The following is a 17382-nucleotide window of genomic DNA, read 5'->3' on the forward strand; positions in this document are numbered from 1 at the left end:
AGCCACTTAATGACCACTGATTTACAGACCTAAAGATGCTCAAAATGCAAAATTCATTGGACATTCTTCAGATTTTGAGTTCAATGATTCATCCTAGCTATGGGGCAGTGCTCAGTGACACTTACCTAGAGCAGTCATGTCCAATCCATGATGGGGGACAATAGCATCGGTTTGGTCGTATGCACTTCCCACCATTTAAGCAAGGCAACTGGCAAACAGCTGCATACAAATACACACATACAGAGCTGCAATTAATGAACACTCCCACAAGGAGATGACTAAGGGACAGGGCATTGAAAATCCAGCCTGCATTGTTCTGTTAAGAAAGGACTACTCTCAAAACTACAGCTTTATATATGAGCTGTGAGTCTGTTGTCAATGATTGCTTTCTCTGGCAGCCTTAGAAGCAGCATGTGTCTGCTGAATGTGATTTGGCCCTACTACTTTTGCTGTCTACTGCAGTGTATAAGCTACATGAAATAGCCAGTGTATTACTACACATTGCCTTAAAAATTCTTTTCTTTTTTCCTTAAGTTGAGGCAAAAGAAAGAAATACAAGTGGAAACATCTGGAGGAACTAGAAGAGAAGAGTAAGAGGATCAACAGCAGAGCAGACCTTATTTCTAGGAAGAAAATTAGTGTGTTTATTTGAAAAGAATGTGATGATTAAATAGTAGCCAGGAGAAACAGACATGGCAAAAAAAAGTATGGAAAGAGGCATCATAAACAGAGAAAGTTAAAGGTCAGAAAGCCATTTACAGATCAACAGCCCGCAACGAACAAGACATCAGACAATGGCACCTGTATGGAGACAAGAGAAGAAAGCAGAGAATGACAGTAAGCTCTCAAAAGACACTGGATGGCCATGGGGTATGACTAGGAAGTACTAGCATTTGAATTAGAGAACTAATGCTAGCCTGCCTGACAAGATGGTGCTGGGCGAGCTCTGAAATGGTTGCCTCTGCTTTTGTGTCACAGCCTAGCCCATGTCAAATAGCCATGGATGTGAAGTAGCCAAACAAAATTCAAAACATCAAGTCTTACTAACTTACTTACTTACTAGACTGGAAGATAAAGCACCATACAATTTACCTAACTCATTTAGAGACTAGCTTAATTAAGTCCTTCAAATGAAGACATTTGTATCGCAGGAATGCTGAAAGACATGAAGTCTTTTAAGCAGATATTGCCACATCTAGAGGACAGACATAAAGATACCAGTGAGGACAAGTTCTCAGTAATATTTTTGTAAACAATATGCACCAGGAGACACTGATTAAAATGGAACTACAAGAAAGGGAAATGAATAACCACAGGAATGCAAAAGGAGACAGAAATACTCTGATTCGTCTGGGCCAAACACAAACAAACAGTGGCAGGAGGCTATAGAGATGGACTATCTTTGTGCAATTAATTGCACGAGGTTTGTCACGTTGAAAATGATTTGTGATTCTGGAATGAAACATACGAATGAAACATCTTTGTCTCTCACTAAATTATTCCTGTGAGACCAGCAGTTAATCCAAATATTTCTCATTTCACTTTGCTCTGTCATGCCAAAAGGTCAAGACCAGTAAGTAGAATGAGAAGTGGTTTCTTAACTTCATGAGCAGTGGTTATGAGCTTTTATGAATGAGCTTTGGCGTGGATGCAATTGTCTGATAAAATTTTGTCTTAATCTACCGAAAAGCAAGTCAGCCTGAAAAGAATGGAATTACTGGCCCCAAAGCAAAAAAGCCACCTATCCCTCTCAACCATCTGTGCTGTTATAGCTGCAAAGCTTGTGAAATATGAGAGGAAATGACGCATTACGTGCCATGCAAGTTTCCCTTCAAAAGACAGTAGTTCTGAGTTAAAGTGTTCACTCTGGAATTTCAATTTGCTGAAGGATGGTTGAGTTTGCAGCTTATCCCCAGACTCATTATTCTTCATATTCACAGCTGAATATGTAATATAAACATTAATTAGAAAAAGCATGAGTTCCTCCTCCAGTTCTTCACCCAATCAGCCACTCCAAAGTCTTGCAGAAAGAGAAAAATGAACTTTAATGTTAAGGCCTTGTTAATAACGAGTTAAGGTCCACCTAGACAATAAAAGTACAGTGAACAAACCATAAAATAATTAAAAAGAATAGTTAACATCTATTAGTGATTGAGATTTAATACTGATTGAGACAAATTCCAATGATCACTCAGTTGCTATGGATTTTACTGGGTATTTCCACAGGGAAATGCCTTTCAAAAACTGACATGTTTTTAGTCTTAATGTGGAACCATATATCCCAAACTTGGGTTCAAATATTATCTTTAACCACAGATTACTTGTCAGCTGACTTGTCAGGACACAAGTCTGGAGCCTACAACCATTCCCCTCACTGTTTTGGTGTGCTACATGAGAGAACTTAGATGATACCTAATGCAAGGTATCCATGTATCATGTACATGGTACCTTACATGGGTACCATGTACCCTTTGAACTCAAATATCCTTAAACAAATCCTTGCTGTGCTTTGCCTTCTTGCCTAGCTTAGAACTCAGGCAGTGAGAATCCCCGACATGAGACAGCTATGTGGGGTAAAACCTCAGTAGGACCTGTGGCTTGTTTGTGAATTTAATGGTGACTTGCATGTGCTGAAGATGAAAATGAAATTAATATTCTTCTTGTAATAAACAATATGGTTTTATTCTTCTCTTTGGAAACACTCTCCTCCGCATTGCTTTTTTCAGAGAGCACTCTTGTTAATGCTGTTTGTCCTTTCTGAAAGTAAACTTTTCTGAGGATTTTAAAGCCTTGTCAAGGACTACTTCGCATCTGGGGACAGCAAATCCTACAGGAGTATTACTGCAGCCCTGGGTTTTCCTGAGAGAAGCTTAGTAAGTTCTACAGAGTCCTTGGTGAACTGTGCTAGGTATTGACAGTAGAGTCACAAAAAGTGAGAAAAAAATGGCATGTGAAAGGAGTTTTACCTATATGGCAGCGGGATCCAGTCCATCCAGGGGGACAGTCACACTGGTAAGGGGCCACACAGCGACCTCCATTGAGACATGGCAGAATGCATATTGCTATGGAGAGAAGACAACCAGTGAAAAGAATTATCTCCTATGAAAGCCAAGAATAAATTGTAAGAGAAGACTTCTGTTTAATTAGACTCTCTACTACCTCTCCAAGTATGTGCATGCAGTATCAGCATAGTTGAGCAGGATCTACCCATGAGGCATGAGCAGCAAATGTGACTGCTGTGGCAGCCAGAAATGAGAAGGAATGATGACACATAAATCGACAGATCGGAGCAATTGCTAGAGTACTTCAGGCCTGTAGGCTCCATGCTCACTGGAATGTGCAGGTCTGCTTGCTTGATTCTGACGTGTAATATCTGTCTACAGACATTGTCCACTTCTGTGACAGCTAGATTGTTTGTGGATTCCCTGAGGTCCCACCACGTAACAAGTTTATCTATGCACTGCCCATAGAAAAGCATTTGGTCTGAGACAGTGAAAATGTGCTGAGACAAGGTGACACCACAGGCCCTCCGTGGAAAGAATACTTTGCTACAGGCATTTTGAGTGCAACAGGTTGATTGTGGCTGGAAGCTCTGGGGAAGATAAAAAACAAGTAACAAGCAGATGGTGTCCTCTGGACTGAGCATCAGTCAAGCTATGTTTCTTCTGTGAGCAGAGTTGCAAAACTGCCCAATGTGCGCACTGTTCATGACTTAAGTCCCTTCTCAAAACTACAATCCCCATTGCCCCAGCTGAACAAAGTACTTGTGTGAACATGCTCTAATATGAGTTGAGACGGGTCTCAAATTTGGACCCTTCAGTGGCATTGACTAGGGAGTTTTACACTGGGAGGGTGGATGAGGGCTGCAAGGGACTGATGCAGAGGTTCTTCCTCTTCAACCACACAACAGAGGTCAAGATGAGCAATTTCAGTCAGCCTGGACAAGAAAAGAACTGCGAACTTCCATGGAGCTCACAGGACTAACTCATATTTCCAAGAACTACTCATCTGTTATCATTAAACCAGTAGTGCTCTGCATATTTTTCAGAGTGGTCAGGCCTCTCTCAGGAAGATGAATCACTCTTGCTATCTGTAAAATGTACTGTGAACTACAAGGTGACTCTGTTCTGTCAGGGCTGTGTCACCTCACCTGTAGCCTGATCCCAACAGACTGATGCTCAGTGCTACCACTCAAAAATCCCTTTGACTTTCAGAACAGGCTCTTAACTCCAAAGACTAAATGGGTGCACCTTACTTGACAAGCAACTCTGCAAAACTGAGGTGGCTCTACAAATGGTGAGAATCCTCTCTTCCCCTCTCCTCACTACCTATATCAAAGCAAGAATTAAACTAAAAAAAAAAAAGAGAGAAAAAAGCAAGCAGGCTAGTGCCTGTATCTGCATGAAGTGTGATCTGGATAAGCAGCTGCCTGTTCATTCTCCTCATATAGGAAAACAGGGTTTGAACTAGGAAAACAGGGACTGAACTGGGATGACAGATCAAAACGACGGGGGGCATAAAATTTATCCTTTGGTCTTTAAGAATGCATTAAATATCACTACAAATGGTAAGGTAAGGAAATCAATTGTGGCACACCAAACACAATTCCGCCAGACACAGGGCTCAGTCCTCTTTTGCTGAAACTGTGAAATATGCAGGGCTGAGTTTGCATGTCTCGCTATTGTGGTGCTGACAGACATAGGGACAGCAAAAGAGAGGCTGTGTGAATGCATCACATAGCTGGAGTTTCTGTAAATGCAGAAGGACAAAACTTGCTGAGCCTCTACTCTGCATTCTGTATCTACAGCTATTTTGTGCCACGTGGAACTGACACTGCCACAGATGAGACTTGAAAGCTGTGGAAGGTGATGTGATGCATCTACCTTGCAAAACGCTTGAACCACACTCCTGTCCATGAACTACAGGAGGAGGTGCCTCGTCTTTTTGCAGATGTCCATGTATTCTCAGAGCCAGGGACTAGTGACACCACCTCAGCTTCAAGTGTTCTTGAATACACTAAAGCTTTACATCAGGGCCATACTGAGTACTAAATACAGCACGGGTTACTTTCCTTTTCTGTCCACGTAGACTTATGCCTAACTAGGTGTATAGTAATAAGGCCCCTTGTGCAGCAGCTGCACCAGCATGAAAGGGTTAGCCTTCCAAAATTCCTTGTGCTAAGAGCATAACAGAGAAAATGGGAAACAAACATGGCACAAACTGGCACTCCCAATGTTACCCAGGGAATCTCTGACCAAAGTGGCAGATTTGTCTCTTTTCAACCAGAATAGATCCAGTTCCCTATAACTATTTAAAGATCCAGGCCACAAAAAACCAACCCAGAATCTGTGGGGTATAGGTACACAGGTCAGGAAGGACAGCATGGAAAATGTGACACAGTTGTGTTATTTGGCATGGATCAGGTTTGTAATCACAGACTGATAAAAAAGGAAGCCAAGAAACAAATGTAGCCACCAGCAGAACTGTGTACCTCTCCTCTTCTAACCCGTTTTTTTCCTGAAACTATCACGTATTGCCATTAGAAACAGACTTTGGAGAACTGAAGCAGGCTGTTCTTCAACCATAGCAAAAGAGCACCCACAAACAAAATAATTTTATTTTAAAAAGTGTTTGTTTTGCTTTGGAGATGTCAGGGGATGGTCATTTGTCTAGAAACAAGCAATCGGCTGGTCCCTTCTGTTCTCTCTCATTTGTCAAGCAGAACAAAATAATGTTTTTTATGCTTTTGGCTCCCATGCCTTTAATTTTTCCTCTTGGTTCACTGCAGTAAAATCACTTGTCTTACCTACAACATCCTCAAAATTACCCTTAGGGATGATATACGTACGCTCTTCACAGAGACGACCCATCCAGCCATCTGGACATGAGCAGGCATTTGGTCGCTCACAGATGCCACCATTCTGACATGGGAACCGACAGACAGCTGAAAAACAACATGATTTCTTGACAAACTCAGGATCGTTAATTACAAGCTGAGTAATACAGCATCTTGCACAGATCCTTGTCGCTGTCAAGTTCAGAGACACATGAACAAATATAGTGTTCAGAAATATGACTTAGATTTCAAGGGCAACATCGTTTTCTGGCTTTGTGTCTGACTAGCTGTTTAGTCTAGAAAACAGAAGACTGAGGGGAGATCTTATTAATATTTACAAATATCTAAAGGGTGGGTGTCAGGAGGTTGGGACATCCCTTTTTTCTGTAGTATCTAGCAACAGGACAAGGGGTAATGGGATGAAGCTGGAACACAAAAAGTTCCACTTGAACATAAGAAAAAACTATTTCACTGTTCAGGTGAGGGAGCCCTGGCACAGGCTGCCCAGAGGGGTTGTGCAGTCTCCTTCCTTCGAGGTCTTCAAGACCCGCCTGGACACGTTCCTACGCAACCTGATCTAGGTGAACCTGCTTCTGCAGGGGCGTTGAACTAGATGATCTCTAAAGATCCCTTCCCACCCCAACCATTCTATGATATCTATGATATAATATCTATGACTAGTTACTGTGAACAAGAGCATGGGAATCATTCTGACAATCAAAAATCATCCATACAAGAAATAAAACTTAGAAGTTTTCAGCATAGTTGGGTGACTTATTTGGAAAATGTTTCATGGGTGATGCTAACTTCTTCTACTTCTCCTCACTCATTTTTGTACAACAAAAAAACCCCACTCCAAAACAATTTTTTTCCTCCTCCATCTAAATTATCTCTGAAATAAAATCAAGCTTTCTTCTAACCTTGTTATGAAACACTCAGATAATGCTGTCTGGCATAACATAGAGTTTGTTGGGAGCAACATTAAATGCTGTGGTAGAACATTAATTTTTATTGTACCATCATTCAGCATAATGAGGAGTGACCACCAAGGGTGCAACAGTGGCACTGTGAATCGTTTACCTGTGGAATCCAAAGAATGATTATAAACCTCACTTAGCATCCATGCTGACTGGTGTTCTCTGGCTCACACAACTGTTAATATGCACCTGATCAAGTGATGAAGTTGAAGTGGACTCTACCATGCTAGCCTGATGTATTGCTGCAATGAAGGCTTTGGACTTCATTGTTGCTAAGACATTGCATTGTATCTTGGCTAATACATCCAGAGAAATGAGGACTACATTACAAAGTCAGGTGGCAAGCTAAGTACAAACATATTAAAGACTTAAAGATGATTGGAGGAAGCACAATCCTTGTCATGTTGGTGTCCGTACTACATACAGAAGATCAAAAACTGTGGCTTTCAGGTGATACTACAGAACAAATTAGTAATCAGACTAACTTTTAATTAGCGGTAGTTATGAACACAGAGTAACCTCAGGAAACTCAATCTGAACTGTTAATTGCATCCTATCTTTAATTAGTTACTAGACAAGCGAAATACAAGTTTAGGTTTTGAGTGTTTCAGATCTTGGTCAACATTAGTATTAAATACAAACAATGGTTTAGCACACTGAAACATTGTTCAGAACTGAGCTGCACATTGGAAATAATGCAAATTATCCCGATTGAGCCAAACTTTAGTCAGTCTTTCAGCTAAGCCATGCCACACTGCAAGCTGCAGCCAGGAGTCTGTTGAAATGAGGCCAAAGCTTATTTTATTTTTCAGTCTCAAAAGTCTTCTCATTAAATGTCAGCTGATAATGAGAATGGGAAGAGATCTCAGTTATTTTGAACATTTTTGTTGTAAAGTTATCTGTGAGTATGCAGACAGCTTGTCTCTGGGTGTTGACTACAGCACAGCAGTGTGTCAACTAGATTTCTTTTGTGCACTAAAAAATTCTGAAAGTTGAACCAAACCCCATTTAAAGCTTTGTGCAATGCAAACAACTTAATCAATATGCCAAGAATATGTAATGGATGGAAGGTAAAAGGTTTCTGTATAACTGATATTCAGTTCAAAGCCCTTGAAAATGGTCTCTGAAATGTATTTTGTCTGTCAATGGTGGACATGTAGATATTTCGTGAGTTAGAAATTGTTTTGGATAGCAACTCCAGCCCGCCTAGCAATCCAGGATCTCAGGCAGATAGGCTATTCCTGGATTTCTGCCCAGGCTCTAGTTGTGAAATGGAGTGCGTAAGACAGTATCATTCCTAGCTGTGCACTTGTTAACACTAATTTACGCAGGCAGAGACTCTGTGTCTGTAGCTGTGGGGATTATTCTTCACTCGACAGACAATACTAGGGAAAGGCTTGGGTGGGAACTTCAGCTGGGATCTCAGTCTCTTCTTTTTTTTTTTTTGCTATAGTCAAAGCAAGCAGGGCAAATGAAGTCCTGATGTGCTAGGAAGAGAATGTGAACCATTAGCTGTGACTTTAGGTAGTGGTAGCAGATCTCACATACACACAGTATCAATCAGAATCTTTGAGATTCTCCTGTAGATCTGTGCCTCACAGTTGTTTCCACAACATTACATTGCTGCAGGACAAATGTGTATAAGAAGGGGGAAAAACACACTTCCTATATCTGTTCTCAGCTTTGCTGAAGAGTTTTCCAGTGGTTGCAAGTGCACAACTTCCTCCATGCCTTGGCTGCCCTCTCATAATGCTTGTTTGCTGATGGGCTACAAAGTTTTTGGATGGCAGCTCCAAACTGACCACTCTCAGTTTGCAAGAAGGGGGCAGAACGCAAAGAGGCAGCACAGACTTTAGAGCATTTCAGAGAGAAAAAAACTGAAGTCAGATGAGCTGTGCACATCTGTGCAGCCTGCTGACTCCTCCTGCAGGTGTTTATAAATCTGCAGATCCAGGCTAATAGTTCTCACCCCTGAAACTCAGATCAGAATCTGGCCTGTAACATCTTACCAACAGTGATTCAAGCCAGTGTGGCTGTGGTGAGAACTCTTCCAAAGAAGCTAACAAAGTCTGCTTTTTAAAGAGAATATTTACGTTAACTAACCTGTTCAACTGGGCCAGAACATTTCAAGCAGGCTTAAGACACATTAATAGTCAACTCATAGAGCCAAAAAACAAGAAATACAGCATGAGTCATTACAAAGAGTACTTTCATGTTGCTTCTGATGTAGACCACAAAGGCTTGGGTCCTGTAGGCCTTTTGTTAGGCAAAGCCCTCAAATGAATTATTAAGCAGTTTTGAAAGATTATTTTGACATGTGTCATGAAAACACGGGTAGGTCCTCTCAGAAACATTTTTGGTCTTTTTCAGTTTCCCTTTTAGGTGAAAAGAGGGGGCTGGGGGGGAATGTTATTCCTCTGCCTTAATGCACCAAAAGGCAGATTATGCTGCTTTGTTTTCCTGCACTACACCCTGATCATCTGTTCACCTCATCACTCTGTTTTTTGAAATAATTTTCTGTAACACTTACTTCTCTGAACAAACTCCATGGTTGCAAACAGCACATGTGTTTGACAGTGCTTTGCAGATCAGCCTTTCCAGGCGGCTACTAACCAGCGGCAAGGACTTCTCTCAGAAAAATACAGCCCTTAGAACAAAGTAGGGTTCAGTGTAACTAACAAATATTAAATAAGAGTAAAGCTGGGGATGTTTAAGGGTCAGGTGAAGAATCCAAACTGTTACAAGAGATAGTAGCAAAATAATTTTGCTAATGAATTCCAGCTTAGGTAGAGTAGCTACTATGCAGCAACACCTTGAATTCTGTAGGTGCTGCAGTTTAGAGAGAAATCATGAGATACTTTGTAAACTTTTCATAGAGGGCTCAGTGCTCTGGGAGGGCAAATTTCTAACACGGCTTTTGGATACCTCTTGACACATGAAGTAACTCAGTTCCTTTTACTGTTTATCTTCTTGGCTACCTGAGAAGTGATTCTTCACGGCAATGGCAAGAGATTGCATAACCATGAGAAAGCTTTATCCAGAGGTTGCATAACTAGGAGATGCTTCAGGAGCAGCTTTTCCATTCCTGAAATGTTCAGGGGTTACAAGCTCATTGTTTTTGTGTCTCCTCAAAATGACCTACTAATCCCTGATTTTTAGGCAAGGTGGTTATAACTAGCAAATACAGAATTTTAACAGAGTGTTTGATTTTACAGAGTTGGGCAAGTCAGCTTGTCTAGATCTTAACACTCATTTTGCTGTCAGAATTGATAGACAAAAACTGATGAGGGGACTCTAATTAGTCAGGCTTAGCAGAGAAAATAGAAGCCCTCATCTTCAATTGGCTTCTGAGCTAAACAGAAAATCACCAAGGATAGAGGCAGTACTGTTGCTTCCATTTTTGAGAAAGGGAGCTAAGACTTGCAGGAGGAGAGGCAGACCTGACAACCTCGATGATGGCTCTCATGTTCCCAGATGAGCGTGTTGGTACCTTTCACTTCTGTGGGAGTTCTGTAGCTTTAGGAATTATGCTGCTTGTGACTTGCCACTCATGTGCCCTGGGTCTTTTTGCTTTTAATACATTTCTAAAATACAAACCTAAGGCTTGGTGTGTAGCATGGTTGCTGTTATACCATCTGAGATAAGACTTCAGGGTGCAGCTAAGTCCCTGCTCTAGAGCTACTTGGCAGCAGGAGGGCAGTCAAGCTTCTGATAGGGAAATGGCAGATGGCAAAGATGTTTTCATCAAAGCCCTGTGACCCTGAAACCCTTTTAGTATGCCTCACCCTCACAGTGTTGAGTTAGTGTTTGAAGATACTTACATCAGTTTTTACAATGATTTTTTTATGTTCTATGTTTCGTGTTGGTTTCTACCATTTCCTGTTCACAACTTCTGTGTGGAAGAGTTAATTCTGTCATTTAAACAAGTGATTTTTTTAGCTCAACCAACCAAAAAGTGACATTTTCTATGTAGTATGCCAAGGGTGGAAAGCCTACACTTTGCCTTTAATATTTTGTTAAAACCAGGAATTTTCTGCAGTACTTAGTGTCTATTATTTAGTAAGCTGTATCAACCTATCCTTAATTATTATACTGCAAAACAATTTCAGAAGCTGCCAAACTCTAAAAACAGTGAGAGACTAAACATCTATTGGATCTCCTGCTTTTGTTTTCTGCATTGCTTGATATTTGCAAAAAACCCGACTGGTAGCACTTATCTGGAAAAGATGACTGGCTCCTTCACATTCTCACAAAAGGTGTGAGGAGAAAGGATCTAAAGTGTGGGATACAACATTGTGGCAAATGGAACTAAGATTAGCAAGGACTAAAGAGAAAAACTGTGGACTCCTTCTCTTTCACTTGGAAATAAAGCGACACCCTGCACTTCAAATACCCTGAATGAAATCATGACTGCACTGAAACTAGTAAAAAATTCACTTTTATTGCAGCTAGGGTGATACCTCCGTGCTTATGGCAAGTTAAGATATGCTTCTGTTCATAAAAGAGACTTACCTTTACAGGTAGGTGGTGTTGTCCATGTTCCATTTTCTAAGCAAATGCTTCGCAGGGGCCCCTCCAGCATGTATCCACTGTAGCATGAATAGGTGATCATGTCTCCATATTGGTAGAAGCTACCACGAATCAGAGCATTCTCTGTGTGAGCTGGGGGGCCGCAAGATATCTCTAAACAAAAGAAATCATCCAGAGGCTGGTAAGCTGCAATGGCTACTTCTAATCTAGGACACAGCACTTTGCACAAAGCATCTGGAACGTGCCAGAGAGACAATTCTTATGGGAAATCATGAAGTAGGACTTCTTGGTGCTGCAGATGCTCACAGGGAGAACCTGTATGCACACTCACTGAGCAGGGAGATGGCCAGGATCAGCAATTTCAGTTAATGCAACAATGGCTGAATCCACCATACATACCAGAAACTTTCAGATGGTCCCATGACACTGGGTTTGTAGAGTGAGGTGATGTCATTGTCTGAACTAAACCACATTGCTTGCAAGAAGCTACAAGGCTTTCAAACATGCAAGAGAATACTGTGCCTTCTGTCAGTGTCAATAAACATAGTAAAAGGCAGCACCTTTCCCTACAACCCTTGTCTCATGACCCATAATCCCACAGGAATGATTCTCAGGATATTTAGGGTATCCAGCAACCAATCCCAGCTATAGTGCTTGCAAAAGATAAACTGAGAAGAAAATTACAGTAGGGCCTAGCAGACAGCAGGAGAAAAACTCCTGGGACATCAACCCATATGTACATATTCTGGATCATTTTAAAGAAACAACTTCGTCAGAATGAAGAAATAGCTATTCTGCAGACCTTCTTAGATTATGAGCCTGGATCTCTTGGAATGACTCACCACGCCAGTGGCAATAGCAAACCAAAGCTCTCTTCTCCCAGAATAACTGTATCTAGGTGGAGAGCTCTGTTGACAAGTCTGCTGTGGCTCCTGTGTGATACAACTGTATCAAAACTAAGTATCAAGCCCCTGCAGAACTGTACCTCATGTACTTACTTTCACACTTTGCTGTCGCTGGAGTCCAGGTCTCATCAGCATTACAGGTGATTACAGACTGCCCTTTCAGCTGGTAACCTTCCCTGCACCTGATGGATACGTTTTGACCAACGTAAAAATCCATTTCAGACAGAAGGGCGTTCTCTGGGATTATGAAAGGCACAGGACAAGGGTTTGCTGTTCAAAGAAAGAGAGTGAGGGAAAAGGAGAAGGGAGAGAAGAGGGATAGAAGGAAGGAAGAGAATACTTTAGAATAGTTTCTGTAAATTTCAAAATCAAGTCATATGAAAAGCAACATAAATGGATGCTGCACACAAATTCAACCTGTGATTTGACATAAAGTTATGAGATTTGGATCATAAAATAATAGTAAGAGGTTTGATTCCCTGCTGTCACATGGCTTGTTCCCATACTTTACTGATGCCACTAGAGGACGTACTAAGGATTTAAGTTGTGAATATCCTGCTTGTTACTATCAAAACATTCTCTCATATTCTTCCTATTTACCATAACCTTACTAAAAAAGAAAAAGTCAGACTCATTTTACTTTTTGTTCTGAGGGGCTGGACTAAGAAAAAGCAGGAAAAATCCAGATGTTTGAGCAAAGAGTTGCAGTAACGCTTTAAAAGAGTTTACAATTTCTCTCCTAATATTATTTATTACTAACTGTATGCTTTCTGAGCTATTTTTGCATGGTCTTTTGATCTCACCATGAATGTGGAAAAGGCTAGACACTACACAGAGCAGAGAATGATGCCGGGTTCCTGAAACTAAAAATCCTGTAAGTCCCTTGTAATATAAAAATCAAATGTCTGAATTAACCACTCTGAGACTACAGTCAATCTTAAAATTAGTTACAGACACATACAGCAACAAGGAAGGCTATTGTGTGTGCACCACACACGTGTGCGCATGGTGCTTAATTGGAATTTCCTTTGTTGCGACTTGTGTCCATTGCTTCTCATCCTACAACTGTGCATCTCTGAGAAGAATCTGTCTCTTTTGCTTGTATCCTCCCAACAGACAATTGTAGACAACAACAAGGTGTTCCCTCTACCTCCTCCTCCAAACTTTGCTTTCACCTGCTCTTTATATATCCAGCAGTTAACTACAATTTACTCCATTTTACGTTAGTTTTCCAACTAAAGGGAGCTATACAGAACAGAACTTGTTCTTTTACTGTCACAAAAATACATTCAGACAAGTAAATGCTTTGATATGCCTCAGTAACTGCTCCTTTTGTTCCTCTGTAAAAAATGGGTGCATATTAACAAATCTCCCATTGTAGGCCAAACCATTCTTTTAAACTACAGGAGGCAATTTCTGTTCATGGCCCCTCCAGAAGAAAATTACAGTACATTTCCACAAAGATCTGCATAAGTTGATCTCATTTACTGTCAGTTTAAACAAAAAAGTGGCCAAGCCTGTAGTGCTTACAAACTGAGACTACTTTTTCATTACAAAGCAAACACACACGTTTACAGAGAGGCAAGGGATTGCTCCATCTTCCATCTCTTGTACACTCTGCTGAAGATTCTCCTTCCAAGCTGTATCCTCTCTCACATAAATAGGCTATTGTACTGCCAACTGTATTGTTTTCATAAATCGCCTTCCCATTCAGAAAGGAAATTGGAACTTTGCATCTGGTCTCTGCAAAGAGAGAGCTGTTATTAATTCAGCTTGATATTAGACCTGGACTTCCAACAATTACTGAACTACTCACACAATGTGTCAAAATAGCACCAGTAGACTAATAGCAAGGAGCACTGAGGAAGAGTTCAGTAGCCCTGTGAAGTAAATGTAGCCAAGCTAGGGGAAGGAGCTCCTCCCAGTGATGGAGAAAAGTCATAGCCCCATGTTATTCAGGTCAGCAAAATGTGGCAGTGCTGGGGAGGAGACACATCTATGACTTCTTGGAAACGTTTTTTCTTGCCACTGAGAGGTCCCCCAGAAACTTGCAGACCTTTGCATCTTCCTTTTCAACTGACAAGAAATATAAGATGAGATGCAGGAGGGGTTTGATGCAAGATGGCATTACTAGTTGCTAGGATTCTCATCTGTGTTTCTGAAACCAGCAGGCAGTCCAAGCTGTGTTACCACTGCTACACAAAGACTCTGTTCTGTGTCTCATTTTCCATCTGATTTTACTAGGTGGTCTGTGTATGGGATGACAGAAGACTAAACTATTAGACAAAGGCCATCAGGCAAGAGGGAGAGGAGCTGGTAAAGTGGCTGTGCTCACCCTTGTTCAAGATGGTCTTCTTGATATCTGTTCAGCACAACTAGTGTGTGACTTTTCTTAAGTGTCTGGCTACATATTTGAGACCTCCTCTCTGATGTGTACGCCCCCTGTCTGGTTTGCTGCTATAATGTCTGCAAAGCATTAGGGCATTGTAGTGCACAGTGATCTATGCATTGGGTGGTTGCCCAGTACTGCATTTGATGATCCTTAGCCCTCATGCAGTTTTTATAGATCTTGTGACAGGAACCTAACACCTGCCTTACTTCAGTAAAGCTGTCACAGCATGCTGGTCCCCTCTGAATCTGTGTGTGCAGCTGGGTGAAGAGACATCAACATCTCAGCTCCTTGTAGGAGTGCCAGGAGCAACTACAAAAAGCAAGCAGGACATTGGGGCTAGAGTCTAGATTGAGAGGCCTGAGGTATAGACAGTGAGGACAAGAACAGTCTGGAAGGAAGTGAAAGAGGTAAGAAATCAACCAGTCTGTTTCTAAGAGGAAAGGAAAGGAAAAGTGTGATGCCCAGACATTGTATTTCCATGGCAAAGAGGCCAGAAATGAAGAACCCTTAAAAGTCAACAATACCGCAATTTAGTAAGATACCACAAGTTTTGCATTTTGAACAGTCATCCAACAATACTGGCTACCTGTTCGAACTTGGGATCTTAATGGTTTTTTTTCTTTTTGTGTTCACAGCTTTGTTTCCACCCACTGCTGCCCACTCTGTATGACACCGACAGTTCTTGCTTGGCACTCATTCTGCTCTTGGCACAAACAACAGGACCTACTGAGGGATGACCTGAAAGCAGTTATTTGCAAAATGGTACACATAATGACTTTGTGGTGTTGTTCATGTGAGGACTGTGGAGGTTAAAGGCTGAGCTGTTGAGACCATCTGTGGAGCCTAAAGTTCAGAAGAAGAGATTCACTAAAATCTGCTGGGAGAAAAGTTACTTGTCTTCACAGCCCATCATCTTTTGTTAGGGGTTTGATTTTTTGAGATGGCAAGTAACCTCATCTCTACTTATGCTTGCTAAACTGCAGACTAAAACCTTAGGAAAAATGATGCCTAAGCTCTTTGTGTCTTGGTAACAGGCAATGCTCCTTGTGACACATCTTTAAGCTCTTTGTGTCTTGGTAACAGGCAATGCTCCTTGTGACACATCTTTCAAGCACCTTTTTCCTGAAAGCAGCTCAATCCCTGGATGCAGGTGTTAAGGGAGGAACTACTGCTTATCCCAGACTGGAACATGCCAGGCCATGAAATTGAACAGCTACCTTCACACAATGGCAAGGGTTTACTCCAGCTCCCATTGGCAAGACATGTGATATTCTGAGGCCCAACAAGGTGGTATCCTGAGTTGCATACAAAGGTTACATTACTTCTGTATGTGCTTCCGATAGAAATGGCCTCTGCTTTTTCTACTGAAGGATGCAGCCCACAGGTAATTCCTAGGAGAGGAGAAAGCTTTGAGTTTTACGCAGACAACAAAAGCCATTCTGTCTATCTGTTACACATTACAGAAACACAGAATCTCAAGGGCTGGAAGGGACCTCCAAAGATCATCTAGTCCAACTCCCTGCCAGAGCAGGACCACCTAGAGTAGCTCACACAGGAACTTGTCCAGGTGGGTTTTGAATGTCCCCAGAGAAGAAGATCCACAATCCCTCTGTGCGGTCCATTTCAGTGCTCCATCACCCTCACACTGAAGAAATTCTTCCTTGTATTTATTTGGAACCTCTGTGTTCCAGTTTATACCTATTGCCCCTTGTCCTATCACCGGACATCATTGAGAAAAGCCTGGCTCCATCCTCCAGACACCCACCCTTGACAGCATTGTATTTATAACCTGTATGAAATAAGTCATAAATCCGTCCTTCCACACTCCCACAATTAATCACCTTCAGCTGCTCAGAGACAAGATTTGATTCTAGGGAGAAGAGTCTTGATCTCCAGACATACTATTAGTCTTGGCATGGCAGAGATGAACCATCTTACCACTTAATGTCCAAGGCCCTGCACACCACAACGCAAGACAAATCAAATACAGGGGGCCACACTCCTCCCCTGCTGACCTGAGCATGACTCTATACTTTCATGTGCCAAAATGAGTTCACTTTAGACCAAAGAGGAACTTCTCTGACAGCTTTTCCTGTACCTGGATCTTCCTGTTAAAGCCCTTCAGCTGGAGGGGGAAACTGGGAGGAAGTCAGCAAAAGCACTCGGTTTGTTTCCCAGCTTCATGGAAGACTTCCACCATGTTGCTCTGCTTGCTACTTACGTGTGCATGAAGGGGCAAAGGGGCTCCACTTTCTGTCAACATGACAAATCCTTCGGCTTGGTCCCTGTAGCTCAAAGCCAGGGTCACAGCTGTAAAAAACCTCACTGCCAAACAGGAACTCCTCTCCCTGAACAGATCCATTTTCTATCACGTCCGGGGGTCCACAGGATACCTCTGTAACATAAGGAGTATGTTCCAAACACACATAAATGCCTATTCACAGCTCCTCCACAGGTTTTACTCCGAGAAACTAGAAAAGAATATTTTATCAGAGTTTATCTGAGCATTCCCAGATATTTGCCCCCAAGCAGCAGAAAAATATCATGCTTGGTGCTTCTCATTCCTTCTAAAAGATAAAAATCTATTGTGGCTGTACTGGCTGGCAGCCTCGGGAAATCTCACTGTTGCCACTTACAGCCAACAGCTGAAGTCTGGGTAAGTATTTATGCAGTCAGTGGGACTCCTTGAACAACTCACAGTGAGTGAGAGAAAGTATCCGTAGAGCTACATTTGAGTATTTT

At 41.7% G+C, this 17382-nt stretch overlaps 1 protein-coding gene across 1 annotated transcript in view; it reads right to left on the bottom strand.

The window, feature by feature from the left end:
- The window catches only part of SVEP1 (sushi, von Willebrand factor type A, EGF and pentraxin domain containing 1), a 128720-nt gene that overhangs the window by 4325 nt on the left and 107013 nt on the right, over window positions 1-17382 (bottom strand). The window contains exons 42-49 of the mRNA XM_062018175.1: window positions 16862-17035; window positions 15858-16031; window positions 13818-13991; window positions 12342-12518; window positions 11326-11496; window positions 5849-5944; window positions 2967-3062; window positions 126-219 (exon numbers count right to left, since the gene is read on the bottom strand). Coding sequence (XP_061874159.1) covers window positions 126-219; window positions 2967-3062; window positions 5849-5944; window positions 11326-11496; window positions 12342-12518; window positions 13818-13991; window positions 15858-16031; window positions 16862-17035 — 1156 coding nt within the window. The remainder of the gene's footprint in view (window positions 1-125; window positions 220-2966; window positions 3063-5848; window positions 5945-11325; window positions 11497-12341; window positions 12519-13817; window positions 13992-15857; window positions 16032-16861; window positions 17036-17382) is intronic.

Source organism: Colius striatus, chromosome Z (assembly GCF_028858725.1).
Source record: "Colius striatus isolate bColStr4 chromosome Z, bColStr4.1.hap1, whole genome shotgun sequence".
Lineage (NCBI taxonomy): Eukaryota > Metazoa > Chordata > Aves > Coliiformes > Coliidae > Colius > Colius striatus.